The sequence below is a fragment of the Neopelma chrysocephalum genome, unplaced genomic scaffold, assembly GCF_003984885.1.
Source record: "Neopelma chrysocephalum unplaced genomic scaffold, ASM398488v2 Primary Assembly neopelma1_62, whole genome shotgun sequence".
Lineage (NCBI taxonomy): Eukaryota > Metazoa > Chordata > Aves > Passeriformes > Pipridae > Neopelma > Neopelma chrysocephalum.
The window spans coordinates 7188880-7212480 of record NW_020897719.1 but is presented as its reverse complement, the minus strand read 5'-3'; the positions used below and the strand labels follow the sequence as shown (position 1 = coordinate 7212480).

At 36.6% G+C, this 23601-nt stretch overlaps 1 protein-coding gene across 1 annotated transcript in view; it reads left to right on the top strand.

The window, feature by feature from the left end:
• The window catches only part of BMT2 (base methyltransferase of 25S rRNA 2 homolog), a 36342-nt gene extending 13270 nt beyond the window's left edge, over window positions 1-23072 (top strand). Inside the window, exons 3-5 of the mRNA XM_027682209.1 lie at window positions 7945-8118; window positions 15066-15180; window positions 20000-23072. Coding sequence (XP_027538010.1) covers window positions 7945-8118; window positions 15066-15180; window positions 20000-20629 — 919 coding nt within the window. The 3' untranslated portion in view covers window positions 20630-23072. The remainder of the gene's footprint in view (window positions 1-7944; window positions 8119-15065; window positions 15181-19999) is intronic.
• The last annotated feature ends 529 nt before the right edge of the window (window positions 23073-23601 follow it).

The window sequence follows — 23601 nt, the reverse complement described above, 5'->3', positions numbered from 1 at the left end:
TTTCAGTAGGGCTGTGTGCACTTTAATTTCAGGTAAGCAATATTCCCTCAGCTTGTGGCAAGCTTGTCAGTTACCCTGTAGGACAGCATAATGTTCTTTGTGGACAGGGGAGGACAGCTGATGGCCTGTGTATTGAAGGTTTTGGGCTCTTACTTGGTTTCTGTTATAGATCATTTACAAAGTAAACATTTAAATAAGTGTCCAGTTTGGGCCTTGCAGCCTGAGCTTGTATAAGGAAGAGAATTCACCCATTAAGAGACACTAAAATGCTCTGTCTTAGTATAAAGCTTCAGATAAAGTGTGTAACTTCAGTTTGCGAAGTCAAGGGGTCAGGATTTTTTACATCAGCAGAAAGAGAGGGGTATTTTTCATTTCTGTGTGTCTCAGCATAAACCGAGGCCTGGGTTGCTAAATACCAGAACATACCAGATTGACTTAGTGTTCTGCAATATTTTGTTCCTTCTCACAGGGCCAAGAGGTGTGCCAGACAGGTGGCAGGTCCCCTTGTTGTTACTCTTCCTTGTGCCTGAGTGCATAATTGCACGCAAAAGAACTTACATGAGACTTCAGCGAAAGCTTTTGCTCAATGCTTATTACTGTGTCACCATGACGGCAGGAAGATAGCTGTTTTATATTAGATGAATTTTAATTTGGGACTGGAATGCTGAAAATAATTTGGAACCACCAGTGTATCCCTGCTGAAGAAAGGAGAGACTGAGGTTTTTTTTAATTTGAAGGAATATCTTTTCAGAGATCTGAAACTGAGAAGTGTTTTTACCACTAGTAAAAAAAAAAAGGGGCACAAAAGACTTTGTGGGTTTTTTTCTTTCCTTCATTTTCCTCATATTCTCTTAGCATCTGATAAAATAAATCAGAGAGTGCAGAATAACAACTAGAGAAGCTACGTGTACTTCTCAGGATCAAGAATAACAGTTTTGTTGCCGAGTTCTCCTTTCAAAAGTCTTTCTAGCTATCTCCTGAGCAGTGGTGTAAAAAGCCTGAGCAACACTCAACTGTTCTTTCCTTCCTTTCTTTTTATATATTTAGAAAATTGCAAATAGCAAATGGTATTTGCAAATTAACACTTCTGATTCTCTTTCATTTGTATTGCAACACAAAATGAAGAAAAACCCTGAGGTAGGGTAAGATGGTGCTTACCCAAACTAATTGTCCTAACTCTTAATTTTTGCTGGCATAGGTAGGCTGATGAACGTTTGTGTGGACAGTGAATGCCAGCCTATTCTGGTTCTAGTTAGAACAAAATAAGCTAGACCAGCAGGTTTGCTTCTTTCTGTTGCTTTTGCATCAGTGTTAAGACTTGTGTTGACTTGACTGTTTTTTTAAATAGTTAGAAGTGCAGAGTTTATTCTTTGCTATCATGACAAAACATTATCTAGACCTATATTTTTTTCAAAAAACTCTTTTGACTGTTTCATGAGCAAAGAAATATGGTTCTGTTGAAATTAGTGTCAGGTGAGTGCAGAACTGTTTGGAAGAATTTACAGAGAATAGATGTGAGGAGCTTATCTTAAAATGTGATTTACTGAGAAGGAGTCTGTTAGTGTCTGCTCTGTATCCATAACTAATCAATACTTTTATTAGAAGTCTGCTAGAATAAAGTTTATTTATTAAATTTGTAAATTTGCAAAGAGAAAGGAATTGTCACTCTAAGAGCAGAATTAAAATTAGCACTGTTGTTAACTATACTAAATATTATCAACTATATTAAACATTATCAGCTGTAGAAATACAGGCCATGGAATAATTGGTTGGATTCTGTAGCAGGCCCCAAACTGAATATGAAGCATTCATGGGATGCTTTTGCAATAAAGGCAAATATCATACTGGAGAGTATGGATGAGATTGTCAACAAGATATGTAAAGTATTGCTCTGGCTTTATTTAGCTTTGCTCTTAGACAAAATATCACCTTGGCCACTGCACTTAAAAAATAACAAACAGCAGCTCAACTCCAAGAATGATAAAGAAATTATGAAAAATCTTCTAATTTTTTCCACAAAAGCCTTAGAGTTCTTTTCTAGAAACTGGAGCTGTCTAGTCAAAAGAAGGGGGGAAGGCTAAGTAATCTCAGAAGGGGGGAAGGCTAAGTAATCTCATACAGGATCTTTGAGAATAACAGGTCTCTGCTAGGAAAGCTGATCATCTTTGGTTTGGAAGATTGGATGAATGAATGTTTGCAAGCCCCTTAAACACTGTTTTAGGTTTTTTGATGAATGTGGTTATTCAAACAATTCACTTTCAAGAGAATGGAATTAAGAGGGAGGTGGCATAAACAGGAGGAGGGAAACCATTCAAAATAGGAAAAGACAGTGTTCAGTGTTCACATTTGTATGACAGTCTTAATTTTTGCTGTGAAACACATTGTTTGCCGGTGATACTGTAGTTTACAGATATGGTGTACAGATGCTAAATTGGGAGGAGGTGTTGACTCCCTTGAAGGAAGAGAGGCCCTTCAGAGAGACCGTGACAATTAGAGGGCTGGGAAATCACCAACTGTATGAGGTTTAACAAAGACAAGTGCTGGATTCTGCACCTGGGATGGGGCAATCCTAGATGTATGTACAGACTGGGGAACTAGAGACTGGAGAGCAGCACTGCAGAAAGGGACCTGGAGGTCCTGGTCAATGGCAAGTTGAAGATGAGTCAGCAGTGCCCTGGCAGCCAGGAGGGCCAACTGTGTCCTGGACGGCATCAGGCCGCCAGTCAGTTAAGGGAAGGGATTGTCCTGCTCTGCTCTGCACTGGTGCGGCCTCACCTTGAATATTGTGTGCATTTTTGGGAGCCACAATATAGGAAAGATATAAAGCTGTTGGAGAGCATCCAAAGGAGGGCAATGAAGATGGTAAAGGGCCTTGAGGGGAAGCAGATGAGCAGCTGAAGTCACTTCGTCTGTTCAGCCTGGAGGAGAAGAGACTGAAGGGAGACCTCATGGCAGTCTACAACTTCCTTGTGAAGCAAGAGGAGAGACAGGCACTGATCTCTGTGATGACCAGTGACAGCACCTGAGGGAATGTCAGGGGAGTTTTCAGTTGGATACTAGGGAAAGATTTTTCACCCAGAGGGTGGTTGGGTGCTAGAACAGGCTCCCTAGGAAGTGGTCACAGCACCAAGCCTGCCAGAGTTCAAGAAGCATTTGGACAATACTCTCAGGCACATGGTGTGGTTCTTGGGGCTATCCGGTGCTGGGCCGGGAGTTGGACTTAAGTGATCCTTGTGGATGCCTTCCAAGTTAGGATATTCTATGACTGTTTTGTTCTGACTAAACCAAATCTATTTGTTGAACACTAGAGCTAATTAGAGCAATGATCATATGATAACTGCTGGCTATTTTCAAATGCTTCGAATCCTCTCATAATAAAAGATACTTCCTCCAGAAACTGGCTTGGGGTGGACACACCACCAGAGAAACATCTGATTACAGATCTAGTTGCATTTCTCAAAAAGAAAATGTCTCAAAACCCTAGAACTGAGACCAAGTATCAAAACCAAAATGGAAAAATGTATTGTATACAAGTTTCTCAACTTGAAGTTTAAAAAAATATAATTATACTGATAAAAAGTTATAACACTTTACATTGAGAAACCTACTGCTCTCACCTATGCTGAATACTGGATTTCCTTAGCCTGAAGCTGGGTGTGCATGACAATCGCAAAATATTTTCCAGTCCAAAGGAAACTTCTGCTCTTATATGATTAATGTGTACAAGGGCAATTGACACTCCCTTACTTCACTTTGGATGTTGGGAGGTGGATGGGTTAAACCTGTAGAAGCATTTGCAATTTTATTTTTTTCGTGCTAGCAGCTCTGACAGTTGACATTTATAAATTTGTTCCTCAGCGTGTGGGAGGAGGGGAGAAATGTTTTGCAGGCAGAAACCATGATGGGAAGTCCAGACTTTCCTTCAGCTCTGAAGGGAAGTTTGTTATTTCTCTGTGTCCTCACTGAAAGTCATCTTCAGTGTTAGGTTTTGGTTAGTAAATATGGTAAGGAACATGAATCAAGCTTACCTTTTCCTCATTATAAAGCAGAAGGAAAGAGATGGACTGTGTCAGTTAGCCAGTAAAACTGAGTGCTTGAAATCCTCAAGCACTGATTACAGCTATCAGAAACTACCTTTTACCATGATAAAAGTTGACCACTCCATTTAATTTAGTTTAATTTAATTTAATTTAGAAGAGCTAATTACCAATTCTGTCACGGCTTTTAAATTTCATATAGTGTTTTTTGGAAATGGCGCCCTCATTTTTTTCTTTATATATTCTGTTGAAATGCTTAGGTTTGGTCATCACTCTTTTTGAAAACTAAGCTTCTCTTTTCTTGCTGGAGAGTATTAACACAATATTATGTATTCATATTGGCTTTAACTGAGACCTCCTTTACGTGTCCAGCCCACATGGCAGAGCAGGGGGCTCAGCTTGAACAGGTTATTTACCGTTTGAGATTTGAACTACGGAAAACAAGTTTCATTGAGGAAATACACAGGTTTGGGGTTTTTGTTTCTTTTTTAAAGCAACAACATGAACTGCACACTTCACCCAGAAACCTGACCTGAATCTCTGCCAGCAAACTTAAAACAGTTTAGACCTGAAATACTTTTTTCACATTTTGTGTGAACTGTAGCAAGTGTCAGCTCAGGGAGCATTTACATTGCACAATTCTTCACAAGCAGGTATGTTAATTGTAGACCTAATATTGTGTCATCAAAGACTGAATATTTAAATGTCAGTTAAAAATGGAGCCATGTCAGTTCTCAGAATTATAAAATAGATTCCTTAATTTTCTCTTTGTAGATAATTGAGATGCTGTGTTCATTACTCGAGACAGTTATTAAATGCAGAATCTTATATAACCGTATACTCAAAACCAGTGACCAATGACAGATTTTAAAGGCCATGAAGTTAAACATGTGACTACATCAACAAGTTACTGTGGGGTAAACTACGGAGTGCATTACTTCTGGTTAGCTACTAGCACAGTGCCTGCTCACATGCTCACTGTTACCCCAAAGTGGGTGTGTGGTTCAGTTCCACAAGGGGAGTACATAGGCGGCTCCTCTGAAGGCTCAGGAGCCAAAAGGGCAACATGCCAGATCATGCCAGAATCACTGTGCCTTCAGAAAAGCATAAAAGGGAGATAAGCCTCAGTGGTTATGAAGTGCATTGTGACCTGGGTTTTTCTTTGTTTGGATAGGTGGATTTGGCTGGGGTTTTTTTTGTACTTTGTGGTACTGCAGTGGTATGCAGACTAGAATCTGAACATGAAGAATTGTATCCATTCTTGGGCCTTCCTGTGGCTCTTGCCCTCTGTCCACCAGGGAAAACCAAGGAGTAGAAGATGCTTCTCCATGTGGTTGACTCTGGCAGTGTCTTATGTGCAGATGAGGAAGGTCAGTTGAGAAGAATACAGAATTATGAGAACTCAGTTGACATGATAGGCAGGGGTAGAAGGATGGAAAAAGTACTGATTTGCATCAGTACCAAAAATGAGGAAACAATGCCTTGTCAGTGACAAGAGGAATTTATACTGTACTTTATGAGTAGGTGGTTTTCCTGTGCAACAGCTCACTAAGTGTTAAGCTGGGCAGCTTACCAGCTTCTAGAGAGTTAAAAGGTTGATAACATGAATAGTGGAGGAAAAAAAGCAATACATTCTCCCAAGGTTGTGAACTGTGTTGTGGTTTATATGTCAGCATCAATGGCAGTATAACACTACTTAAACTGCCATTGATTCTGGATGTTTTAAGAGATGTAATAAGGAAAAGACTTGGAATAAAAATAAAGAGACTGGAAGGTGCTAACGAAGCGGTACCAATAGCTGACAAATTGAGGAAAAATATATTTCTTTCCAAGTTTCATTTTTTTGACTAAATTGCACACAGAACTAAATAGTTCTAAATTGATCACATGCTTATAAATAAATAATCCAATATAGTGTAAAATACACTTTAATTAGCATACCAGCAGTAATTCAAGTGTTTTTCTTTGGTTCTCTTTTGCTTATTGATTTTTTTTAACTCTCTTTCCTGCTAAGTTAAGTGACTGGCTCCTTCTGCTTTAACTTTGTTGATTTTAGAATTGTTGTCTTTCCGTATGTGCAATCTCTAATGGATGGAGTTGGTATGGTTTTACAGTCTATATGTCTGGTAGTATTGCAGCCTGAACGGGAGCATCTCTCTTTTGAGGAAAGGCTGAGGGAGCTGGGCCTATTCAGCCTTGAGAAGAGACGACTGAGATGGGACCTCATCAATGTCTTTATCTGAAGGGAGGGTGTCAGGAGGACGGAGCCAGGCTCTTGTTGGTGGGGCTGAGCAATAGGACAAGAGGCAATGGACAGAAACTGACACACAGGAAGTTCCACCTGAATATGAGGAAGAACTTCTTTACTGTGGGAGTGACTGTGCTGCCCAGAGAGGTCATGGAGTCTCCCTCACTGGAGATATTCAAGAACTGTCTGGACACGATCCTGTGCAATGTCCTCTAGGATGATCCTGCTTGAGCAGGGATGTAGGACCGCATGACTCACTGTGGTCCTTTCCAACCTTACTGATTCTGTGGTTATACATTTCTGATTCAAGGTGCTTCTTTCCTACCTGTCTTGGAGTTAAATGACTTCTGTCTATACCTGTCTGATTGTGTATGTTTCCATCTAAGAAACTCAACTCCACTCCAATGACTTTTTTTTTTATCCTTCACATCTTATATAGTGTATATTTGGTGCCTAAAATACCATAAAAACTTTGGATAAGGCCTATGTATTCCAAGTCCTTGTCGCAATTTGTGATTTAAATGCAGCATTATACCAACATGTCCATTCCTGAATTTATGATCTGAAATACCGTTATCTTGAATCTGCTTTGTATAAGATATTACTATACTACGCTTGAATTTATGTTTTCTGGAATGTTTCCTTCAAACCTCTACAGCTTTGTTAGAGGAAAATGGAATGAATTTCAAGAAAGCATCACAAAAGTGGGTTGTTCGGAAAACATTATTCAGACAAGTACTATTTCTGTTAAACTTTCCATGCAGATACTTGGCTGGCACATCTAATTAAAAATACTGCATTGTGAAGGGAGAGTCAGGCTTTTTAATTGCACAGCAACAAATTGTTACCAGTTCTAGTTCTGTTTTTTTGGATGAAATTCAGTTTCTCGAACAAAATGCTTGCTTCTCATGCCCTAATGCTGACTACTGGTTGAAGTATGCAGGTGTAATTTAACTTTTTTGGTAATGTTAATTTCTTAAAACTGGCTAACATTTCTCTTCCAAGTATGGCTAGTTTATTTTGTTCCAATTCCTATAAGAAAAATAATTAAATATGAGGGAAAACTGAAAGCTAAAATAAGTCTTCCACAATGATACAGCTACTGCAGATATCTGTTAGTTAAAAACAAAAAATGCCCAGGCAAACTCAATTAAAATTGAAAACTGGTGGATGTAAGTCAGCCCATAACCCTGGATTGTGTTTCTTTTCTCTCATATTATGTGCCTGACAAGACACAGATTTTTCAAAGTCCTCTGTGTTTACAGAGAGCTACTTAATAACTCTTCACACCATAGTGGATAACTGTGGTGCTCAGGTGACAGCTGCAGTTTATCCTCTGGTGATGTTCTGACAAGACTTCTGCTGTCTTGCTTAAAGGTCCATCCAGATAAAACCATCTTGAATCTGTTTACTCAACTGTGACTTACAGCCTAATTTGAGGGGAAAAAAATACAAAAACTCACCACTGGACTTCAGATGTGTTGTTGGGTGTATCACATCCTTTCTAAAGCTGGTTTACCAAAGTTGCAGTAAAACCCAGATTTGTTTAAAAGCTGACAGCACTTGTATCTCTTAAACCTTTGGTTTGTGTGTTACCTATAGTAATGACCAAAAAGAGCATTCAGTTTTCCTGGGGAATTTTTCTTTTTGTTTTTTCAGTGTATGCCGAGAATATTTTCAGAACGGTGGAAAAAGAAAAGCACTTGAGAAAGATGAAAAAAGAGCCCTTCTTGCTTCTAAGACCACTCCAGCTTTAAATGTTCCTCAGACTCCCAAGATTGAAGATCCTTTGCCAAACTTTGGCTTGACAAATCATGAAACTATGACAGAGGAGTAAGTTTTATTTGTTTTCTAGACTTTTTCCCCCTTTGTGAGTTTTAAAATTTACCCTGACATTTTTCCCCATAACTCATTAGATCAGTCTGATGTGTTTTTAATAGTTAAGAAAGGGCATTTTCATGTGAATATATACATTTCAAGAACTACTTATGTTGTAGTATATTTTGGTGGATGCCATAAAAAAATGTTTGAGAATGACAACTTAGTCATCTGCATTTAAGTGCTAGAGCAGTTTCACTTTAGTATGTCATTGGTGTGCAATGCAATTTATATTAAACCTTGAGGTGAAATAAGGGAGATGTTAATTAAGTTAGAATCTAATGGCTGTTCAGCACTGTTGAAAAGTCAATTGCTTATGTAAGTACTAAGTGCCAAATGTAAATATCAGAGTACTTAAAACTTTCTCTTCATAAATAATTGCAGAGAAACTCTTGATTCCAATTATATACTTCAAAAGCAATTTTGAATTACAACCGTTAACTTTTAATGTGCTAGCTTTCTGATGACTGGCTCTGCAAAAGTTGTAGTATCCTTGAGGTATTTTCCTAACAACAGTTTTAATTATGTTTATGACCTTCACTCAAGTAAGAATTTTATTTTTGGTGTTCAAGGCTAACTGTATTATTTCAGTGAAGTCTCACCCTCTGTTATTTTTTCCTAAATAATAGGGTCATGTTTGTGGCTATTCCATGTGTGATGGGAAAAAAATCATATTTTGCAAATACAACTAAATAATGAAAGCATAAGTATAGAGTCTGTATATGCTACACTTATGACTTGTTTTATTCTTTATAGACCAGTTCTTAGAACTGCCCGCAGTACTGGGTTTTTGTTCTGTTGTGTAAAGAGATTTTTTTTCTCATTATTGTAGCATGTCTTCTGTGATCAGCACTTACTTGAAGGTAGATGTAGTATCAGCTAGGAAAAGAATGAACAAGTTGCTGATGTTATTATAAGCACATGTTTGTCCTTAGGAACTGGTATTTTTTGTGTCTCTCATGTTTGTTTAAATCAATAGGTTTGATGATCATGCACTACTTAAAGCTCGTTTATCTTCCAGTAGGAGGCATTGTCAAAAAGCATTAACGCTCTCTTTGCATGAACTCTGTCTTCATACTTTCTACAGTTAATAGTGGCTGTTGCAGAGCTGACTTCACCCGAATTCCTTCTTGCTACAAGTAGTCTGTAGCCTTCCCTTTTGTTCTGACTAGTGTGTATAGAAAGTAGTTATAGAGAAATTTTGTAACTTATTTTAAAAGTATTTGTTAATATAGCGAGTGATGATTATTTTTATTTTCATTCTCAAAACTTTAAAAAATATATACACCCATAAAGACATTCTTGGCAAGGCAAGTTTTATAATACTTACCTGAGTAAGCAACAAATGATAGTAAGGTTTTTAGTAGCTGTACAGACCTTAAATCAACAAGGTATAAGTGGTCTAATCTACATTCCAATCATGTAATAGTACAAATAGGAGTTGTGAGTTTGTCTATAGTTATGACTAAGTCTGTGACTCTTTTGTTTTACTCTGGTAAGTATAAAGACAATAATTTTTTCCTTCCATATATAATCCTCTCTCAAGTAGTATTAAAACCAGGTAAGAAGTCTTCCTGAATTTCCCTGTACTGACAAATTATTATAGAGAGACTGTCCTGTACTTGGTAAGGAGCAAAGCTAGCTTGGTAATAAAAGTTCACCATCTAGTAAAAAAAGATGCTGGGAGAACTGGAGAGAAGTAGGCACTCAGGCACTCAGCTCTTAAAGGTGATGGTGGGAAATATTGTAGGAACCAGAAGCACAAAGTTTGCTGCAGATCAGAAAGTCAGTCAGCTACTTTGATGAACCCAGTTCTAGTTGCTCATGTTGCTCACCTCTTTGCCAGAATAAAATTGATGAGTTCTCTCAGAAACAACTAATGTGAGCAGTTCTTTTTTTTCTTCCGTCTATATGAAAAGTAAGGTATTGTCCACAGTACTTCCTTCCATCCCAGAATGAGTTCTCTACATGTGATTAGAGGCATTTTAATGTCTCTAACATTACAACTGCGTCTGTTGTGAAGCTGAACATCAAAGTGACTCAATCTTGCAAGATAAAAGTGGCTATTATCTGCTGGTTAACAGCTCCTCCCTTTAATAAATCAGCCCCTCCTTTGTTTTCTTTTTGAGTATTGTTTCTATTCTTTTTCTGTCAAATTGAGCAGTCTTGCTTTTTGGTATGGATTCTTCTCAGATGCTGATTTGACCTCTGATGGTACATTCCTTCTTTCATGTGTGTCTCAGCAAGACAGACCTTCCCATTGGATATCTTTATATGTGGATGTTATGAAAGATTTGAGGTCTCCCAGTGTTACCACTCAGAACCTGATGTATATTTTGGTTCTGCTCTTCTGGCAGCGGCATAGGGCTTCTGAACTGTTTCCCCATCCCATCCTTGATAAATAGTAGAGTAACTTAAAACTGTAAACTAGGACATCAGCACTTGAAGTGAATTGTGTCAGAGATTAGGTGACTTTTCTTATGGTCATGTAATTGTTCTCTTTTTATCTACTTCCAAGAGAAAATGTTACTTACCTGTACATAGCACTTAGTTGAATAATAGATGCATTTTTAAGTGGGCTAATAATCAAGAGCTGCAGTCCTTTCAATCAAGTTAGAATCATAGATCTGTTAGATTTGGAAGGGACCTTAAAGATCATCTAGTTCCTATCACCCTGCCGTGGGCAGGGACAAGTTTTTAAACTGAACAAGTGTGGGATGTATTTAAAATGCACTCATTTTCCAGGTTATGTCTCCTTCTTTACCAGTTTCTGATGTTTGACTGTTCACATTTTGGTTTTCTACCTGCACATTGCTACCTACATTAAAGAACTTTGGATTCAAGATATGCTTGGAGATTGCTTGTAGTGGCAAAGTAGTTCCCATGTTTTTAATGTTGCCTTGACTGAAAATCATTAGGAAACAGGACATTGAAGGGTGATTAACAATGAATTCAGCAAGAGTACATTTCTAACAACGTCAGTGACTCATGGGGTCAGTGATTGTCATGTAGATTACAGTTACAGTTTCACTGAGGAATCTGACTTGAGTTACAGTTCTGAAAAGCAGGTATCTGAACTAGTGATCTTCAGACCACCGGAATCAGTGGTCCTTGCTCTTTGTGTATGTTTGGTAACAGAATCTAAGTGCTTCTTAATAGTTTCAAAATTATTTCAAGCACCTAATTAGTATCCTGCTCCTACTGATAACTGACAGTCTGAGGATTGCTACTAAGTCATTCATTGTACCAGTATTCCAAGAGACAGCAAAACCTGACAAGCAACAGGAAGTCAAGACACAAGCGAGCATCTGAATCTGCTACTTTTGTGGTTTCAAAGTATATTTATATATTGAACATGGACTACAGGACTCCTTAGATGTGACACACTTACCAGGGTGAATTTGCCCCGTATCAAATGTCTTAGTTGTCCATTAGTGTAGACGGGAGGTTCTGGCTTCTGCTTAGTTTGGAATACAGAGTTTTAGGTTTCCAGAAATGTGCTCCAATGCTGGAGTAGTGTGAAGTAGTGTCCCCCTTTAAGCAGTCAAAAATAATGCTGCAGCAAAGAATGCAGGTTTTGTAAATAGGAAGACAGAATACATCATCGTGAATTTCTTCACTCAACCATAGGTGAAGTGGGCTCTTCTGGAAATTAGATGGTTCTGGGTTGTGCGGCTTAATTTTGTTCTATTTCATTGAACACTTTAAAGGAAAATGTTTAGATCTCTAGAGTCTGTTTCTCCTTTTTATGGGAAGTTATCTCTGCACGGTAAAGCCATGTTCCCTCTCGTTATGTTTGCTGTGGTCCCACGTGTCTGTTGATTTGTTGTTACCATATTGGACTCTCATATAGAGCACAGGCATATAAAGGCATACATTTTTGTGTTTGAATGGGTGAGAATCTGCCATTAGTGTCTCCATCTGATAGACAAGGAGATATGCTGGTCTGAGAAATCTCGTACTACCCTTATATGGGAAAAGACACTACTTGACCTCAGTCCACATTTGTGATTTATGGCCACTAGGATCTGCCTCAACACTATGCAAATTCCTGTTGCACAGATTACAGTGTTATTGTTATCAAAGCTTGGAAACATTGTTGCTGTCATCTCCATTCTGAAATCACACTCGGTACTGACTTACGGAGTAGCTTGGTAATGTTTGCAGTTTTAACTTAAAGATAATTTTTGCATTGTTTGCCTTGGTCGTGGTGGTATTTTGAGAGAAGTGAGTCCTGGATGTCTTCTCTTCCATATAGAAGCAAAATACTTAAACTTGGCGTTATTATTCTGCCAAATGCAGCAAGATGTTTTCTCTTGCTTCTCCAACATCCTCTCTCTGGGAGGTGACTGGGAGTCTGGAAGGAGCCCAGAGAGCCTAGATTTCTTTATTGTTGCTTAAAGGCTTTTTTTTCCTGCAGTATTCCTTACTGCTTTGTTGTTGCTATAAGTACTGCCATGGCTTGGTTGGACTCCACTGGCCCTGCAGATCTGTTTCTGAAAGTTTTTTGAAGTTATCTCCCTCTCTAGGACTGACTCTTTCCCAGAAACATGACAAGTGATATTATGGAGATGACAATTGGTTTTGGCTACAGAAACTTGAAGCAAAAAACAACATTTGCTTACTGGAAGGTTTATTACCGTTCTCTTCTCCATGAAGTCCCTGTGAAAGCTGTGACTTTGTTTGCCTCTATTAATGGAGCTTGGATGTTCTAATATGTTACAAATCATCATGGAAATTTTTTAGATGCAGCCCTGTAAATGATCTAATAGAAAGAGCTCAAACTGTTGGCTGGTAGTAGTAGTAGTGCTGTATATTTTTTTTTCTTTTTTTTTTTAATTATGTGGATGCAGTCATCAAGTTGTGCTTTATAGAACAGGTGAGTGTAGAGTCTGTACATGTGGACTGGAACAGAATTGTTTAACTCCAGCATTTACTGGTTTTTTGCAATTGCAAGGAAAGAATAAGCAGCAAGGGTCTCTAAATTCAGAATGCAAGGAAAATAAAAAATGTGTCTTTGATTGTAGGATATGTAACAGCTGAGTCCTTAATATTCATGATAACTGAGTGCAACATTCTAATTCTTTCAAGAGTGCAGCATATCAGGTTAGATAAGTATCAGGACAAGGCAAAACCTTTAAACGATGACAAGACCGCTGATTGCCAGTACTTCTGTACAGGTGCATTGATGTTACCTGATGCTACATTATATATGGTAGTAACTGCCTTAGTCATGAAAAAAATGCCTGTTGTTGCAAACTTGAAGACCAGGAATGTTACTCTGGGCCTTGGTAAAGGAGGCTATCCTTTAGAAGGTAAGAATGCTTTCAGAGGTAAGTCAGCAGTCACTATCCTCAAAAGTTGCCACACATCTTTGTTTTTTTTTCTTAAACTATGTATTTAGCTTCAAGAAAAGAACAATGGTGTCTTTTATCTTCATAAAGGCATTTCAGATTGGTTTTGCATTTGGTCATAGGTGACATCAGAGCTTCCAAAGAGAAGGCAAATCTCATTTGCCAACCTGCAGCATATTTTCTGCTGTGCTGTAATGGGGGCTTCTACCAGACAGTACAAGAATATCCTCTTCTTGTTTCTTCAGTCTGCTGTTTTCTTTCTGATCACCTCTCTGTTTTTTTTACTCAGTAAGTTTTGGAATCTGTTTGAGAAGATGATGGGCCAGTTATTCAGTGTGGGGTTTTTGTTTGTCGTTTTTCAGTTCCCATGAAGTTTTGAAAGGGTATGTGTGCATCTCTGTAGCATTCTGGAACACCATTGTCTATTAAAGTGTCTTTAGCAGTATGTCAACTTCTTTTTATCAGTCTAAGGAGTAAGTAATGATTTCTCAAGTTAATCCCCCCTCCCCTTTTTTTTTTTACCTTTGTTGTTTGATAGCATATTTCAGTGTTTAGCATTACAGATATTGGCCTTCTTATTTATAATTTCACCTTGAATAGGGTTATCACACAGTGGCAGATGTTCTCCAGAATTCTTACAGGATAAATCTTCATTTTAGAGTAGTTCAGAAGTACTCTGATTTAGGAACTTCTTTCCTAAACTAGATGGCTGTTTTTGACTGTTTCTCATTAAAAACCTTTTGGATTCTCAAAAAGAAAATTGATTGCATGGCATGGAATAGACTTTTTCCCCCCCAGTAGTTTTGAGGAGATACTTCATTTCATTTAAATGTTTAGAATAACTTCCCTACAACTTGAATAGCTAGTTTTTATGTTTGTGACTCTGCATGGACTGATTTAGCTCTTTCACAGCATCCATTGAGAACAGAATTGGAGTGAACCTCCAGCAGTCATTTGTTAAAAAAAAATTAGCTAACATAAAACAAATAAAATATTGTTTTAAATTTGCAAGGAGTAACTAAATGCTTTCATTTATAGTTGTTGGGTTTTTTACCTTGGAATGTGTTTTCTTGTCTTCATTAAACCAATTATGCCACTTGACTTCAGATGCCCTTTAAAATGGAATTGTCAACTATGTAGTTCATAGTGTTGCCAGTTTCCCTTTTCAACTCCTGCAGTTTTAACTCTGGTGTCTAATATGACTTCAACACCAACAAATACCACAAAAAAGGTAAGTGAGAAACACAAAACAATAAGAGAAAGCCTGTCTAGTGGACACACAATTTGCCTTTTTATTTACTTACTACAAGTACACAAGTGAATAATATTACAGCTGCTCTGAACAAGACTTCTGATTGAACACCAACTGCTTTTACTGAGGGAGCTTGGTTCTTTAGGTATCTCAGCAATTGAAGTAAGACATTCACTTCTATTAGTCACTGCTATGGTGTTCTGTGAGAATTTTTTGCATTAGCTATCTGAAATTGTAATTGAGAATATAGTTTTAAAAATAACATTTGATAAAACTGGATTCTTGCTGCTTCTTAGGTTCCTTCACTCCTTGGGAAAGATCAGATTACTTGATGTTGGTAGCTGCTTTAATCCATTTCTGAAGTTTGAAGAATTTCTGACAGTTGGCATAGACATTGTTCCAGCTGTTGAGGTATGTAACGTTTGCCGAATTTAATATAAAGATTTTTAGAATGTCTCAAAATTACTATGAAAAAAGTATATTTAATACTTAACTATGTTTTCTAAATATCTGTGCTATAATAGGAATGGTGGCACTCCTACTACATCCTTTCCCATGAACAGGCTCTAAACCCTAGTTGTGTTTTCTTTTAAAAATATTTTTTTCAAGAGCTTTGCCTTTATAATGGTGTTATTAATCTTAAAATTGGAAAATTTTAGTAGCCGTCTTTTTTTTAATGGTATTTCAGATATGTCCTTGCATTTTAAAAGGCATAAATAAAACTTCAGTAGGCTTACACTTAGGCAAGAACCTCTCAGAAGCTGCATTTGCTGACGGAAGGAAATGATCAGTGACTGTATTTGGTGAGTTTTTCTGGGGAGCTTTAGTAATCAGAAGTGCACTGTAAGGGAGCATTTCTATTTATTGCTAGTAATATTATTGAACTTTCACAATCCAGAGGACAAATTTATCAGCACATATGGAGTAAGTTGCTTCATTTTCTCTACGTAGTAAGGTTCTCAAATGCATTAATTCTGCTGTAATCATATGTTCTTTCTGTCTTCTGCTCTTGACCCAACTTTTGTCAGCGCTAATCACATTTATCAACCAAGCAAAATGATGAAGTGGAATAAAAATGAAAAAGACACAGATATACATTTCTGACAGAAAACAGAAAAGCCTTTGACTATACACACTTTGACCACTTACAGTTTAAAATCAGACTCAATTAAAATCTGTGGCCTAAGGTAATCCTCTTTAGAAGTGGAGAGGTGAGAAGAAGTGTACACGTAAAATAACACAGTTACCTTGAAAGCCGTGTTCTCTTATTTGCTGCAGTGTGGTTTACATGTGTAATGTGTGGCATTTTGTTGTGGCTACCACATTTAGTCCACTAACACCTAATTTGTATTTTGTGTATATGCTTAGAGATACTGAAAGATGTTATTTAAAAATCTGAGTGATTAAGTGCTTTTAAAAGCAGTTCAATATTAGTTTCATGGAAAACACAAACTTCAAGTGGACTCCATCTTGCCTAATTTGAAAAATAGGCATCAGTTGCCCAAATGTTCTTGCCTTCCACCACTTCAGAGGCTGTAGGACATCTGCATAGGGCTGTTGGGCATGGCACAGCATGTACGAGAGACACAGGCCACTGAAATAGCCGCCACTGGCATCCAAAATGGTAATACATGGCAAGTGAATTTCCAGCTAAGATACATAGATCCTCAGTGTCTCATCTCAAGTTTTAAGTTCTTATTACAGTTAGTGGAGATCTATTAAAAATAGTGAAAGCTAAATGTCTGGTGTTTGATGGTGAGATGAATTGGATTTTGTATTGACTAGTTCTCCAGTGACTGTAATGGGAGCCTATGCACCTAAAGTTATATCGTTTGAACCTAACCATTAATTTTTGGGTATGCATAGTTAATATTTTTCTATCTAGTCTATCGTTCTGTTTTCATAAGAAAGCTACATTTTTTTTCATGAAAATAAATTTAAGTGTACAGTGACCAAAACTATTGTTGGAAAAGCCTCAGAAAGGTAACTTCTGTGGAGCTAATGGAGGAACATACGCAATTTCTATGTACTAACCAGTTCTTTAGACTCTCTCCCAGTACAAGGGAATGATAATTGATTTCTTGTCATCTGACATAGTACTATAGCTTCATGATAGGAGCTTCCCAGAGTGCGACTGTACATGTAGCTACACACATATTTACTGTGAGGCCTCTCTCAGGCTGACAAACTTACTCCATTCTTTTGGGTACTTTGGCGTGTTCAGGGCACCTTGAAACCTAGTAGCAAGTGTTCTTGGAGTGACATGGAGTACAGTTCGCACAGTCAAATACATGTACTAGAATAAGCTTAGGCCTACCTCCAAAACAGAATTAATAAGCCCTGATGTTTTGAAGATGACTCTACTATGAGCTGCATCAGCACCATAACCTCCTGAATAAATTTATATTTAGGCCAGCAGTTGCATGGACTCATTTAAGATTTTTTTAAATAATAGCTAGAAGTTTGCTACAGTAGTTAATATCATCTTCTGACCTGAAAAATTGATCTGATAACTTGTGGTAGAAGCTGAGAATAGAAGAACTGGTAACATTTTCTGATTTAGCAGATCTCTTAGGCAAGATGCCAAAGTACCCTTTAAACACGTTTAAGTACAGTGTCTTCTTACAGAGTCGGTGTCTTGAATAATATTGTGTAGAGGGTTAAATAATTTCTTCTTTAATAAAAATAGATTAATCCACTTTTTGCATATAGAAATGCTTTGGATATAGACTAAGCAGTTGAGTAAAATAATTCAGTTAATTTGAGGAATAAGAAGGATATAATTGTGGAAATACTAGGAGAGGAACTGGAATGTTAATTACGTAACAAATGGATTAATGTCTTCAAAATGTTAGCATCTGTTTTGTGTACAAGGAATGTAAACTGTAGATATATGAATATGGAAATATATTTCCATTAAAAGGTTTTGAGTTTTGAGAGTGAGCGGGGAACTGCACCAAGAAAAGATTAATATTTCTTTTAGCTAGGCAGTGTGTACCTATTTCCAGTGTCTTGGTGTAAGGTACACTGAGGGAAACATGCAGTATTAGAAACTAGGAGGAGGGAAACTGAGGCTGGGGTAATCTGACACAACCCAGAGTCTTTCTTGGCTATTCCTTCAAACATTTTGCCTAAAACACAGATAGTCCAGAATCAGTGGTTGTTTTCTTAGAGGAGTTTAATTTGTCTACAAAAAAAAAAAAGAAAAGACTGAAATGAAGGGAGAATCTTCACTTTGGGAAAATCCAAATAAAATTTCATACTGCTGCAAAACATGCTGCATATACAGCAGATGTTGTATTGGAGTAAATACAGTCTGAGACAAAAAAAAAGAGTTTGGAAGCGTACTGGAATTAAAAATCAGAATATATATCTCAATGATCCTTGAGAGTCCCTTCCAACTCAGAATATTTTGTGAAATATATGTGAAAATTATTCACATAAGTAGGATTGTGTTCCTAAATGTCAGCAGATGCACGGAGATATGACTTCTCTTTCAGTATCTGTGAGGACTTTAACATCAGTTCAAGACTTCCCTATCTAGAGTTTAATAGCAAACTCCAGTTTAGCGGCATTTTTGTCCTAAAAGTGCCTACAGAATTCCGAGTCCACTCGAAACATACTTTAGTCTTGAAACTGTCTTTAACATTATTTCTGCATAACTGCTTTGTATTTCTCCACTACTCAGAAATACTTACAGTCTAAATTGTTTTTTCAACTGTATTTGTGTAACGACTAACTTTTTAAGTCTTTGAAGTTTTGAAGTTCTAAGTAAAGTTGGCATGTCACTCTGAACAATTAGTTTTCAAAATGCTTCTTTTAAAACTTAATAGAAGATAGCATGAAATTGCTACTGTTAATTTCCTATTCTAAGTATTACAAGGAAATGTAATACAGCCCTGCAAGTATAATGATTGCAATTAAAATTTCTTGGTTGTAGCCACATAATGCAAATCTTTTTCTTGATTTTAACATATTGAAGGCCAAGATTAAAGCTAATGAAAAATAAATCTCAGATTTTTTTGAACATTGATTACTTTTTCTAATTTTCTGCTCACTCTCAGAACAGATTGTGATTTTATATAACCAAATTACATTTTTTCTTTACGTATATAAAGAAATTACATTATCTTGTACTTGGAAACAATTGTGCATATCAGTTCCTTAATGAACACCTCTGCAATAGTGTTCTAGTAATCTTTTTTTAATATTGTTTCATAAAACACATTACAGATATTTTCATGGTATTAAAATGCAGCAGGTGTAACCTTTCAGATGTGCTCCACAGAGTGTTTTGTGTCTGCTTTCACATTCACTTACCTGTTTAGTGTCATTCACTGCACATTCTCTAGGCATTAATAAAAAATTTTTTTGCTATCAGTTCAAAACTTTATATCTTCATACATTTTAATACATTTTTATGAAAAGTCAGTCCCAGGTTTTGATGACATAAATTAAGTCAAAACTTAAATTCACTAAATAGCATGCTTTAATTTTTGAGTCCTTTGTGATTAAGGATGCTAAGAATTTACTCTTCTGTATGTTGTATTGTGCTGTCATTTCCTGTCTTTGACAGCTTGAGTGTACAATGATTTGTAGTCCTTACCTTATTTTGATAATTGCCCAAATGTTTACCACTACACTTTGCATTTACAGCGTGTTAAAACATGTACCTATATCACTGCTGCAAAGCAGTCAGTGTTCTGTAATTTTATAATGGATATTGCCTCACCATTCTTTATTTCTGTACTAGTAAAGAATGACACTTTTTTCCAAGTGACCAAACTACTAAGTTCCTTGGATTCTTTTTAAAGAACTGGTAGAAAATACTGAGGTCTCAAATTTAGTTTCTAATTGCTCATTTCAGGTTTATAGAAACCTACAAAAGCTTTCAGCACCTGGAAAAAAAAAAAGCAGTGTAGGCTTATGTGAGTTCTTAAATCATTTTTGAGATAGCTGAATTGATACTTTTTCTATTTGAGCTAAATATTTTTTTATATTAACAGTTCTCAGCTATCAAATCTCTAGTAAAATACTGCACATCTAAAATTTTGCATGTGTGTTAAATTTTTCTTTTAGATTGTTTGATTTAATAGTAAGAGGAATGTTCAGCAGGCTTGACATTTCCTCAAGGGAACTGAGAGGTCACTGATTTTTCTGTGGGTCTTGGTTGTATTTGCTCTTTAAACTAACCTTGGTGCTTGGTTTTCTGTTTTTGTTATTCCACCAGAGCGTATACAAATGTGACTTCCTAAATCTTCAAATTCAGCAACCTCTCCAACTGGCACAAGATGCTATAGATGCCTTTCTTAAGCAACTGAAAAATCCCATTGATTCTCTACCTGGAGAACTGTTCCATGTCGTCGTTTTCTCACTCCTCCTTTCTTACTTTCCATCACCCTATCAACGATGGATATGCTGCAAGAAGGCACATGAACTTCTCGTATTAAATGGCTTATTGCTTGTAATAACTCCTGATTCATCTCACCAGAATCGCCGGGCTATGATGATGAAAAGCTGGAAAATTGCCATAGAGTCCTTGGGTTTTAAACGCTTCAAGTATTCTAAGTTTTCTCACATGCACCTGATGGCATTTAGAAAAACTTCCCTGCAAACCACCAGTGACTTAGTTAGCAGGAACTACCCAGGAATGTTGTATATCCCACAGGATTTCAACAGTATAGAGGATGAGGAGTATTCCAACACTTCCTGCTATGTTCGATCAGATACAGAAGACGAACAGCTAGCTTACGGTTTTATGGAGCTGCCTGATGCTCCTTATGACTCAGACTCTGGAGAAAGCCAGTCTAGTTCAATTCCTTTCTATGAGCTAGAAGATCCTATATTGCTTCTAAGTTAATGTAGTTGTTGAAATGCCCTTTCAAACCTCTTGCTTAACTAATTTTGCTATACTAACATGGGCTCAACACACAAAAATGGTTTGCATAAAGAAAATGCAAAGGTTTACAGAGTTTGCTATTTTTTTCTACTTTTGAATTTTAAAATTTATTCTTGTATGAAAGTGAAAAAAATACAAGTTTTATGCAAATGACTCATGTCATAGCATAAATTGCTGTTACTTTCTTTAGGTTTGTGTCACTAATTTTTTTCCAGAAAGGTACCATTCTTTTCTTTAGTGCTGTGAAGTGTGAATTCTATTTAATTTGTTAAATGTTGTTTCAGTATTTTAACTCAATGTGGTTGAGCTTAAGGCACTGGAGTTGGTGGGCTTTGAGAAGTATATGTAGGAAAAAATAATTTGCACTTTAATTAAATGTGCAGATAGGTTAAGACACTTGGTTACAAATGTCCCTTCTCTAATCGTGGAGCAAAACTTTTTTTTCCAAAATTTGTTTCACTCTGGTTAAGCCTGGGCTGGAGAAACTATAATGCTTGCACATTCGATTTTATGTTTATTGCAGCCCTCTTGAGATAACACCAAAATACTGGAATATATTCATCCGTAGTTATACATAATGTGTAATTTCACTGCATTAATAGCAGTTAGACATGAGATTTCTGAAGAGGCTTTTCCCCCCAGAGAAGTATGGTACGTCTAGACAATTATGTTTCACTTCAGAGCTGGAATATGTTTTTGCAATTTTATGAGTGTACAAGCACTAACATATATCAGTATTTCCCCAATTATGGTGTTCTGTATTCACTTCCAACTGTGTTTTTTTGGGGATGGGGTGGGTTTTGTCATGTTTTAAAGTAAATTATTTATGCATTTAAAAACAAACAACTTTTTCTTGAATTGTCCTTGTTTGTAGACCTCTTAAGTTTTCTGGTAACTACAGACTGATTTTGTAAAAAGGAACATAATCGTACAAGTTTTTCAAGGATATACATTTTTGCATAAAGCCATGTATTAAGACCACACATGTGAAGTTAACATACACCATTTGTTTGCTTATTAGGACCCAGAAATCTTCTGTTCAGTTAAATAAAAACTCCATAGCTGACTGAAAACTGGTCTGCACTGGAAGGAGATGGAACATCTATTTTTACATCTATTACATCTATTTTTACATCTATTTTAACTTGTGAATCTCTGGGTTTTTGCAAGAAAAAACAATTCTGTTCAGTGGTTAAAATAAAGGAGGATTCATTGTGAGTTTAGCTTAGATTTCCCTCCATTTAAAAATGATGGCCAGAATTTTCAGATTTGAATGTTAGGCTGTTAAATTTATATGTAAGTGCCTAATAAATGAATTGAACTAGGTGCCACGTCATGGTTTTAAGTCCAACTTCAGCAAATTGGTAAAAAATACTAATATAGTTTCACAGGTGGTTGTGAGGAAATGCACCATATTAATCTGACATTTGGTAGTTATAATACAGAAGTTACCAGATAAACTGAAGTTGTAGTGTGGATTTTACAGTGGTTGCTACGAAAATGAAACTTACTCCTTCCATTGAATTTTGCACTGAAACTGTCACACCTTGACCTACCTGTTTTTCTTTTATACTACTTCCTGCATAGAGTAATCAGCATTGGTCTAGCTTACGCTCAAATGTGGTCTGGACTATGGTGCTGTATTTTTTAACATAAGCTTTTTGTGTCTCTTCTTGAATTTAAAGCATTCCTAAATACCTGATTCAAATTTGTTATTCAATCTAAATGATATAGTAATACAGACCGAACAATTATATTTTGATGAAAAAAAGAATTATGTTTAGACATACAAGAGTCCTGATTCACAAAACATATATTTTGGCATTGACTAATGTAAATTGGTTTGTGATTAATACCAAAAAAAAAAAGGCAATTCAGATTAAGATTTTTTCCTCCCCCAAAATGGTTTAAAATACTAACATTCAAACTTTACACCTTTTTGACAGGTTTGTGACAACACTGTGGGTTAGGGACCTGGGAATCATAACAGCTTGGTTTTCTTGACTATCATTCTAAATACCTGAAGTGAGTTCATTGGTGGTTTGGTTTTGTGGTTTGTTTGTTTGGGATTTTTTTTCCTTTTTTGTTTTGGTTTGTATTATTTTTTTCCACAAGGGACAGTAGATTGTGGTGGAGGAAGAAAGTGGGATTTACATAAATACTTACACCTCCCTGAACAATAAAATGGAGGTATCAGGAGTTGTTGTATATTTGGCTTTGGTTCAAGAAGAATATTTCTAGGTTATGAAATATTTGAAAATTATGCATGTGCAAGAGATCTCTCATTTTTAAGGTGCTGGAGAAGAAAATGAAGAAAATGTGTATTTGCATTTCTGTTGTCTTTTATGTCACTACTTTTTCAGAACAAAGCACATTTATTAAAAAACATCTGAAAAACTGAAAACATTTAAAAAAATTCTTTGGGGTGGAGATACTGTGTTTTCTTTCTGGACAATTTGTTTATGCTGAAATCCAGTGAAATCAGTGCAGAGTTATTTTCCTTATCATCAAGAAAATAGTTGTGTTGGGTTTATTTTATAACCAGTAGAGATGTTAAATTTGGTACTTTAGTTTCAGCTTCTACATCTCAGTTGAAGTTTTTGCTTTTTAGAAGGGCTCTTGGAGTTCCTCCACTTGATCCTGTATCATGTTTCTTTGCCTGCCCACTTAGGATGACTGACCTCTTTCTAATTCAGTTACTCTCATCTCTCACTACATGTTCTTAATTTCTTCTCTATCTCCCTGAAATATTTTTGTAGCACCTGTTGTAGGTTGCCCCTTTGAGGTCATTGCTGTACTTTTCTACATCTTGATTCTGAGTACTGGAGGTGTTGAGAAAAGGATGGCAATGGAAAAAGAAAGCCAAAGAACTGAAAATTCAAGGCTCCTTCTCAGATCCAGATTGTAGGAAGATTCAATTTCAGCAGATTTGA